General features: G+C 33.5%; 1 protein-coding gene across 1 annotated transcript; it reads left to right on the forward strand.

The window, feature by feature from the left end:
- The first annotated feature begins 8,555 nt into the window (after window positions 1–8,555).
- LOC132619727 (secreted RxLR effector protein 161-like) lies at window positions 8,556–9,009 on the forward strand. The gene is made up of 2 exons (XM_060334546.1): window positions 8,556–8,560; window positions 8,679–9,009. The coding sequence occupies exons 1-2, from the start codon at window positions 8,556–8,558 to the stop codon at window positions 9,007–9,009; spliced, it is 336 nt and encodes a 111-aa protein (XP_060190529.1).
- Window positions 9,010–10,309: the final 1,300 nt, after the last annotated feature.

Raw genomic sequence — 10,309 nt, forward strand, 5'->3', positions numbered from 1 at the left:
AGAATACATCAATAACTGGCACCTCCGGAATAGTGGAGTGCTCCTTTATAGCTACTGATAAACTCCTATGAATCTGGGCCATCTCCCTGTCTACCTGTGGGCATGAACACAACGTCCAAAAAGAAAGGACGTCAGTACGAACATTGTACTGAGTATGTAAGACATGAACAATAATGACATATCGAGAGATAAGAAAACATCAAGTAAGGGAACAACCTGTAGCTGAAAGTCACTTAAGATGGAATAATGCATGCTAGCTTACATCATGAACAACGTCATATCAAGTATGTATATATATAAGTTGTCCGACCATATAGGTACGGTGTGATCATCATTAGCCCGCGTCTGGGGTAAACATCTCATGGCGTCCACTAGTGGTGTCTGCCCATGCCCTCTAGACATGGTGTAATCTCATCATCATATACTTATCATAAGGCATGCATTAGAACTCAAATACAACTATTACTCTATCGGGGTGACGTAAGGTCGAGAACCCCCGATTCCATTATGGAGTAATCATGATCATCATGCCTCACCTTGAAGGAACTAGCATTTTAAGGTGAGCCTAGCAACAATGAATAACATCAAAGAATTGCATAAGGATCATTAGCTTCGTAAAAGTATCATATCATGTGCTTTAAAATTTCTAGACTTAGACTCATCATCATCATTATAATATTCGTAACATATCTCTTAACTTTATTTCATGAGAAGCTCTTAATAATCATAGACTCATAGTTTCCGGAATATAAGAAAGTCATGGAAAGATAAAGGAAGTCATGTTGTAGGGATCATGCCTTAGAGAAGAAGGGACTAGCCTTACATACCTTTACGTCTCTCCAACTTTATCAATTAAACGCTTTCCTCCAATGTCCACGATTCTACATTCAAGAGAATTCGTACTAGGATTAGATAATTGGAAACATACTTAAGCTTAAGCTAAAGCTAACGAAAAATTGGGCAGCACCTCCTTTGTTTCTACAACTTTCTCCATATAATATAACAACTCCTAAACATCAATAACAACATTCATAATATCATAATCAATAACTTTGACAAGTTTTACATTATCCGATTCTCAAAATTCCCTCTCAAAGTCATTCATAACCGTAGCCATAATGTAACACCACGTCCATCCTCATATAATGCTTCTCCAATTTTCTTAATATCATTTATAACAAGATTATACTCATAATATCTCAAGAATTATGGTTCATGTCAAACTATTATTCAAGAACACCATTACTTTCACATTTGAGCTCCATATTCTACTTTCTTCCATAATCCAAGTCTTTCACCCATTCAATATTCTAAATAACATGAAATGATCATAAAACTCACCTTTAATTGTGTTGGAATGGGTTTTGGATGGAAATGCCTCACTTGGAGAAAACCCTAACTTCAATTCCAAAGAGATTTCTTGCTTCCATCAAACCTAGCTAGCATTCTTGCACTTGATTCTACTAGTTTTTGGTATTTGATCTTTGATTTTCCTTGAATTCACATAAATGAAGTGTGTGGAATGTTTTAGAGGTTTAGAGAGAAGTGGTGGAAATAAGAAATGAGAAATGAGACTTGGAATCATCTTTTTATAAAAGATAAAATTTGCCCGTCGGGAGTTATACGGACCCTTATGCGGTTCGTATAATTTTATACGATCTGTATAAGTGACCGTATAACTCCATCAGTGATGGACCTTCACTGTAACGGTTATACGTACCATTATACAGACCGTATAAATGGTTGTATAATCCACCTTTTTCTCCGAACTTGTTCTCGTCTTTTTGTTTGATCTCCAATCCTTATGGAACCTTCTTAGCACTTGTTTAACACTTCATTAACAATCTAAGGAGCGTCATAACTCTTTCTCAAGACATCATTAAGTCAACATTAGTTCGGTACTTTGCAAAACCCTTCCAAAACACGACTTATACCTTACATTCTTCAACGAACTTTCTTCTCTTGCCTCAAATGTCTTTGAAATTTTAATTAGAATCGCCAAGTAACCTTTCTTACTTGTAGGGACATCACATATATCTCACCCTGCGTTAGTCTATCTACTACACGGCGACATGAAATTTTCCGAGGTGTAACACATGTAACTCAGACAGAGAGTTAATACAAGTTATCAATAACTAGTGATTATACCTAGTGACAACCCATAATAAATCTATCCGATGGGGAGAAAGACCTAAAGTCAACACATAAATTTATTATTTCACTAGTATTTAGTCATGAAAACCATAGAAAACAATTTCTATCACCACTAGATCATAGCCGAGTTATTTTTTTCTTTCTAAAAATTAATTTTTAGAAAACAAAAAAAAAGTCCAAAACTCCATCGAAACAACCGTAAATCGCTGAAAAATTATATGTACCATTAAGTCTTGTGTAGTGATTGTCGTATTTACTTGAAGATAACTAGATGCATTACAGTTTAAATTCACAATCTAAGTTGACATTGAATTGGACTTGTACATCTTGTAACAGTGTTATATATATCATTAAATTAAATGACCACATCCATAAACAGCAAGGCAAAGTTTTACCACAATGAGATAGATCCAACTCGCACTTGTCCTCTTGAATGTAAAAAATGTATTATATGATATCACTGCCACAAAACTAGAATGCAAGAAAGATTTATGTAGAAAAGTAACCACCGCCATACTATAAAAGTAACATAGCAAGCTATTTCCCTTTCTCAGTGGACTATCCGTTCAAAGCCTTAATCCATTTCTTTTAGCCTTTAATCAATTTGGTTGTTGGACAATAATCAAATAAAACTTGATTCCATAGTCTCACATTAACCTAATTCCCGCCGTCAACACCAACGAATGCCTTAAGGTGAAAACAAAATTCACCCTTATCCTTTAACAGTGGTTCCCTATTGCCTCTCTTATTATCTTATATATAAAAAGATATTAATCACATTAGCGAGCAATACGGAATCAAAGGTAAGCAAATAAAAATTCAGCTTTAGCATAGCAAACATGTTCAATCCGACATCTCTAGGTTCTAACCAGTGTCGCCGTTCAACGACAAACTTTTAAGAATTTTACGCATGATTTTCAACTAGAACATAAATCATGTAAGGCATCTATTTAGATGCAAGTGTGGCTCTTGATGCCAATTGATGGAAATCATGCATAAACAGCGAAAGCAAATAGTCAGGATCGAACTTGCATGTAATATAAATAACATATAATCAAGATATTAATCAAACATAAAATTGATACTTATCTCTTGAAGCGTGAATGCAATCTTGAATCTAGCCTTCAAGCACGAGCAAAAACCATCCTCACGTTCATCCTCCAAGTCCACGGTCTTCTAATGTGTAACCCGAATAATACCAGAATCTGTGAAATTCGTGTGGGCGAATTTCTATGAAAAAAGTGTAGAAACTTATAAAATCCCTTAGCCTCCTTATGGAATAAGACCCTATTTATAACTACAGGTTTTAGGGTTTTTTTCACCATTTTCCAAAACCTGTTGGGTCTTTATTTTCCACCAAGAAATAATATTCCATTTAATTCTTTATTATTTGGGCACAACAGGGACCACAAAATTTAATTAACGAGGCTTCCTATTATGGAATTAATTCAAAATATCTGAATTAATCCTACCATAATAAATTACAAATTATTCCACTAAAAAATCATAACTGCACTCCTCGGTTCAATTTCGAAATCTTTCATTAAATCTTATTTAAATCCCCATGTTAAGATTACAGATACCAATCAATTAAATTAAATTACTGACAATTTAATTCATTGGCTAATTGAATCCTTTATATTTCCGCTTAACTTATATCATGGGATGGATACAAAATCTACCTGCAGGGTTTTCACATGAGACTTATAAACATTCATAAAGGGGTATCATCAATCTCAAAGTCGAGACATAAATTCTATCAACTAATTATTATTTCACAAATGTATTTTGCCATTATCCAATTTACCAGGAATACATAGACTCGCAATTGAGTAGTACCTTTTAATAAATCAAAATAATGAACAAATCACATTGATCATAATAATTATATCAAGAATAAGAGTATAAGTACATTTAATGAACTAGAGAATTTGTTTTATATATTCAGTACAAAAACACTTATCTCTACTTAGTCCGTTCAATACATACAAAATGTATTAGCACAAGAAGATGGAACTATACCGTTCCCATAATGATGATACATTATATTAATCTTGTGATACAATCATACCGATTGGCTTTGTCCAAATTCCATATTAGATTGTGAACATAAACTTTATACTTATAAGAACCAATGATTTAATCTTTCGTGTATAAGCTAAACTTTATACACTAAATCATCTACTATATAAGTAAATGACACACATAATTATACATGGTCTATTTAACTCTTTATTAAAAATTGAATAAATAATTTTTCTATAATAAATACTATATCAAAACACATGGTTAATAGTATATATCCCAACAAGAGACAATATAGCGATTGCAAAGAAAGAGTTACATGTGCATGTCCACGTTCTGAAAATTGTTCCCTTAAGATTTAAGCTGACCTTGAACTCCACAATTATGTATAAAAATGTATTTTATCAAATCTACCAATTCGTATCCTTTTAGTTCCATATTAGAATTCTACACGAATTGAAGAGCATTCTTCAACCTATTAGCTAACATTCCTCTTTTTCAACCAAAGAGGGTATTTGTGGAATATAGTAGAAAATGAAGGACATTTTGATCCTTTTAATATTATTATAATTATACTAAAGTGTGTCATTTGCTTCCTTGTCCACTATGCTGCATTTACCATTCGCGTTAGGAGCATTATTTCCCTAATTACTCATTTGAGTAAATAGATGAATGTGGACATATGTTTCTTTGAAATTTTCATAACCTCTATTCATTATTCCTGCACGTTAATGGCTCATAATGGTCCCTTTATTTCCTTTGTAACCTTCTAGTCATTATTCTCCATATGCACACCACTTTATTATCCCACTAATCCATTATTTTCATCCAATTCAATTTACAAGGATGAATTCTTCAACTATAAATAGTTTGTCATCCTTACTTTATGTGTGTAGAGAATATGTACATTGGAGAGTTCTTGAAAGTGAGGAAAATAAAAGAGAGTTTATTTCGTTGAAGGAAGGTGTTCGTTTTGGTGGAGCTTTGGACTCAACATCTTGTCTAGAGTTTGTTTAGTTATACGACGTGATCGGGCTGTTGTATCCTGGAGGGGACAAGTCAGAAATATTACAGTTGGACAGGTAAAATTTGCTGCAGTGGGCTTGAATCTCCTTAAAGAGATATCCGCGCCTCAGCCGAAGATATTTTTATTTCATCATTTTATTTTTCAATTGTAATTTTACTTTCAGTTGTAAATTCACCAACAATTTTAAGGAGATTCATGGCTACAATTGAAAAATCTGCGGATGTCAAAGTGGGAAATCTTAACAAGACATTTCGGTTCAACAGTACTCGTTTCAAGAGATGGAAGGGTAAAGTACTTTTCTACTAAAGTCTGCTCAATGTTTCTTATGTGTTAACTGAGAAGAATCCAAATAAAGTAGACAATTCTTCCATGAATGATGAAGAACTTATTTCTCTAAAGAAAAAGTTGAAAAGTACAATGAAGATTAATATAAGTGCCGATATTATCTACTTAATTGTCTATCAGATAATTTTTATGATTATTATGATAGAACTTACTCTACTGCAAAGAAAATTTGTAAAGCATTGCAGAGTAAATATGATACAGAGGAGGTTGGAGCGAAAAATATGCTGCTAGTAGATTTTTTCGTTTCCAAATGATGGATAACAAATCAGTGGTAGACAAAGCTCAAGACTTTATAATGATCGTTGGAGAGCTCAGGTCCGAGGAGATAAAAATTGGAGATAACCTTATTTTTTATGGCATAATAGATAAACTTCTACCTTCATGGAAGGAATTTCAAAAAACTATGTGCCACAAACAAAAGGAAACTTCACTTGAGACATTGATTATGCGAATCCGCATGGAAGAAGAGGCAAGGGGCCGAGATGCACTTTTGCAAACAGAAGAGAGCACCTTACAATCCGTCACAAACAAGGTAAATTTAATGACTTCAAATAATGCTGCTCCTAATGCTAACAAAAATACCTCTGTGAAGCCTAAGAAGAAAATATTGTGGTAATAATCAAGCACAAAATCAACAAGCACAAAATGGAGGACCATGCTTTGTCTATGAAAAGAGTGGGCATATTGCTCGATTTTGCAAGTTTCGGAAACGTGGTGCTACACCTCAGGCGAACGTTACCGAAGAGCCACTTGTGACGGTGAAAACAGACATAAATATGGTTGAAAATATTAATGGATAGTGGGCGATTCTGGTGCAAACCGTCATGTCTGCTATGACAAAGATTAGTTCAAAGTATATACTCCATTTGAGGAGCTCAAAACCATTATGCTTGATGATTCTCACACTACTCAAGTTCCTGGAAAGGGAGCTGTCGAGTTGAGCTTCACTTCTGGAAGGATATTAACTTTAAAAGATGTACTGTTTACTACTTTCATGAGAAAAAACTTGATGTCTAGTTTTCTTCTTAATATAGCAGGCTTCAAACAAATTATTGAGTATGATCAATAAGTAATAGTGAAAAAATATATTTTTGTGGGAAAGGGGTATGCTTGTGATGTGATGTTCATGTTGAATGTTGAGATGAATAAAGTTACTAATTCTATTTACATGGTTTCTTTACTAATTTTTGGCATGCTCGTTTGTGTCATATTAATAATCGTTATGTGGGAATCATGAGTAGTCTAGGATTAATCCCAATGATTAAAAAGGATTTTGAAAAGTGTGAGGCTTGTAGTAAAGCCAAAATCACTAAAAGTCCTCATTTTCAAGTTGAAAGAAAAACTGAATTGTTAGAGTTAATTCATATTGGGATTTGTGAACTTAGAGGAATTTTAACTAGTGGAGAAAATAGATATTTTATCACTTTTATTGATGATTTTTCTCAGTATACATATGTTTTCTTGATGAAAAAAAAATGAAGCTTTTGAACATTTTAAAATTTATCTCCATGAAATTGAAAATCAGTTTGGTAGAAAAATAAAAAGACTTAGAAGTAAAAGAGGCCGTGAATACGAGTCTAATGAGTTTAATTCTTTTATTAGATCATTGAGAATAATTCATGAAACTACTTCACCTTATTCTCCTGCGTCTAACTGTATAGCGGAGACAAAAAATAGAACTTTGGTTGAGTTGACTAATGCCATGCTTACTGAGTCTAGTGCACCTTGAAATTTTTGGGGTGAAGCTATTTTGACTGCTAAATCGTATGCCTCTTAAAAAACACAAAGTTAACACCATTTGAGTAGTGGAAAGGTCACAAGCCAAATTTGAGATATCTAAGAGTTTGGAGTTGTCTAGCTTATCTAAGGCTAGTGGATCCCAAAATTTCTAAGTTGGGTAAAAAAGTTACTACTTGTGCTTTTCTTGGTTATGCTACAAATAGTACAGCCTATAGATTTTTTAAACTTGAAGATAATATAATAATAGAATCAGGTGATGCTGTTTTTCATGAAAATAAATTTCCATTTGATTCTAAAAATAGTAGGGGTCATAGGACTGAAGAATTTTTTTTATCACTACCTAGTTCTTCTACTTCTTTTTTGAAAAATAAAGAAAATGATGATTTTTAGATATGAAGAAGTAAAAGAGCTAGAGTAGAAAATTGTTTTGGTCCTGATTTTTATGTTTTTAATGTTAGAGATGACCCTCTCACTTTACAAGAAGCATTATCTTCACATGATGCTATTTTTTGGAAAGAGGCTGTAAATGATGAAATGGAACCACTTATTTTCAATAAAACTTGGAAGTTAGTTGATTTACCACCGGGTTGCAAAATAATTGGGTGTAAATGGGTCTTAAGAAAAAAGTTAAAACTGGATGGTTTTGTTGATAAATACAAGGCTAGACTAGTTGCTAAATGTTTTAAACAACTAGAAGGCTTAGAAAATTTTGATACTTTTTCTCCGGTAACTAGAATTACATCCATAAGACTTTTAATTGCTATTGTTGCCATTTTTGATTTACATATTCATCAAATGGATGTAGAAACTACTTTTTTAAATGGGTATCTAAATGAGGAAATTTATATGTAACAACCCGAAGGTTTTGTTGAAGCAGGCCAAGAAAGCAAAGTGTGTAGACTTACTAAATCCCTATATGGCTTGAAACAGGCACCAAAGCAATGGCACGAGAAATTTGATTCTTGCATGATTGAAAATGGTTTTAAAACAAACGAGTGTGATATGTGCATCCATCATAAGTCTTGGAATAATTCACATGTTATTGTATTCCTCTATGATGATGATTTATTGATCTTTAGCTCTAACATGATTGTTATTGGTGAAACTAAAAGTCTTCTTAGAAGCCATTTTGATATGAAAGATCTTGGTGAGGCAAACTTTATTCTTGGAATAAAAATTACTAAAACATATGATGGTATTTTCCTTGACCAGTCACATTAAGTTGAGAAAATTTTGAAAACATATAACTTTCTTGATTGTAAGCATGCTGTAACTCCTTTTGATTCACGTGTTCACTTGTTTCCTGTACAAGGTGAAAACGATGTGACAAATCTAAAGGAATATGCAGCTTGATTGTAAGTTTAAGATATGTGACTGATTGCACTAGCCCTGATATTGCGTATGCAGTTGGAGTACTTAGCAGGTTTACAAGCAAGCCAAGTAATGAACATTGGCATGCCATAATGAGAGTTATGAAATATTTGGTTGGTACAAAATCTTATGGCTTGAGAGTTATGAAATATCTTGCTATACTTGAAGGCTTTTCTGATGCAGATCGGAACAATTTATCTGTTGATTCCTGTTCTACCACTAGCTATATTTTTACTTTGGGAGGTGGTGCTATTTGTTGGAAATCAAAAAATCAAACTATTATTGCTAACTGTACCATGGAGGCTGAACTAATTGCTTTAACTTCAGCTGGTGAAGAAGCGAATTGATTAAGAGATTTATTATTTCAAATACCTTATTTTGAAAAATCAATTCCTCATATTTTAATTCATTGTGATAGCACCGCAGCAATTGGTAGGGTTCAAAACAGTTATTACAACGGTAAATCCATACCTATAAGGAGAAAACACAGTACTGTGAGATCATATTTGACAAGTGGTACCATTAATGTTTATTATGTCAAATCTTGTGATAATATTGCAGATCCACTAACGAAGGCCTTGGCAAGAGAAAGGGTCTGGAGCACATCGATGAGGATGAGATTGAAGCCCATAAATTCATAAGTCATATATGAGGAAACCCAACATGCGGACTAGGGATCCTATAACCAGGTTCAATGGGAAAAATGAATTGTATGATGACTTGTTGGGAAAAATGCACTATTTTATTTATTCCCTCCCTATGGTGTGAGTGCATAATTCTGTAACAATTTGTGGAGGTTGAGTTTATAAACTCTTAATGAAATTCTGTAGCTCGTATGAGTGGGGTGTTAAGTTACAGAAGCACCTTTGACAGACTTCACCTATGTGAGTGTGGAAGTAGGTCGCTTCCTATGAGAATTGGGCTCGTTCTCAAAAGCACTCATGAAACCGGGATAGCACAAGGCCACAATGTACTGGCTGTGAAAGCTCATGTCAACACCTCGATTATTATGTGTAAGCAGTAATTCTTTATTTCCCTTAAGCAGTCATAGTTCAACTCAGAGACCACTACGGCTCAGGAGTAAAGATTATTGTTTTACTAAGTGGAGGTTCAATGCAGAACACACCTTCATTATGCATAATCATCTACCTTCAGCTGGTAAACTCTCTTATATTAATATTAAAATGAATGGGGGATTGAAGGATATTTTGACCATTTTAATATCATTATAATTATATTAAAGTGTGTCATTTGCTTCCTTGTCCACTATGCTGCATTTACCATTCACGTTAGGTGCATTATTTCCCTAATTACTCATTTGAGTAAATGGATGAATGTGGACATAAGTTCCTTTGAAATTTTCATAACCTCTATTCATTACTCCTGCACGTTAATGGCTCATAATGGTCACTTTATTTTCTTTGAACCTTCTAGTTATTATTCTCCATATTCGCACCACTTTATTATCCCACTAATCCTCTATTTTCATCCAATTCAATTTACAAGGATGAATTCTTCAGCTATAAATAGTTTGTCATCCTTACTTTATGTCTGTAGAGAATATATACATTGGAGAGTTCTTGAAAAAGTGAGGAAAATAAAAGAGAGTTTATTTCGTTGAAGGAAGGTGTTCTTTTTTATGGAGCT

Source organism: Lycium barbarum, chromosome 11 (genome assembly GCF_019175385.1).
Source record: "Lycium barbarum isolate Lr01 chromosome 11, ASM1917538v2, whole genome shotgun sequence".
NCBI lineage: Eukaryota > Viridiplantae > Streptophyta > Magnoliopsida > Solanales > Solanaceae > Lycium > Lycium barbarum.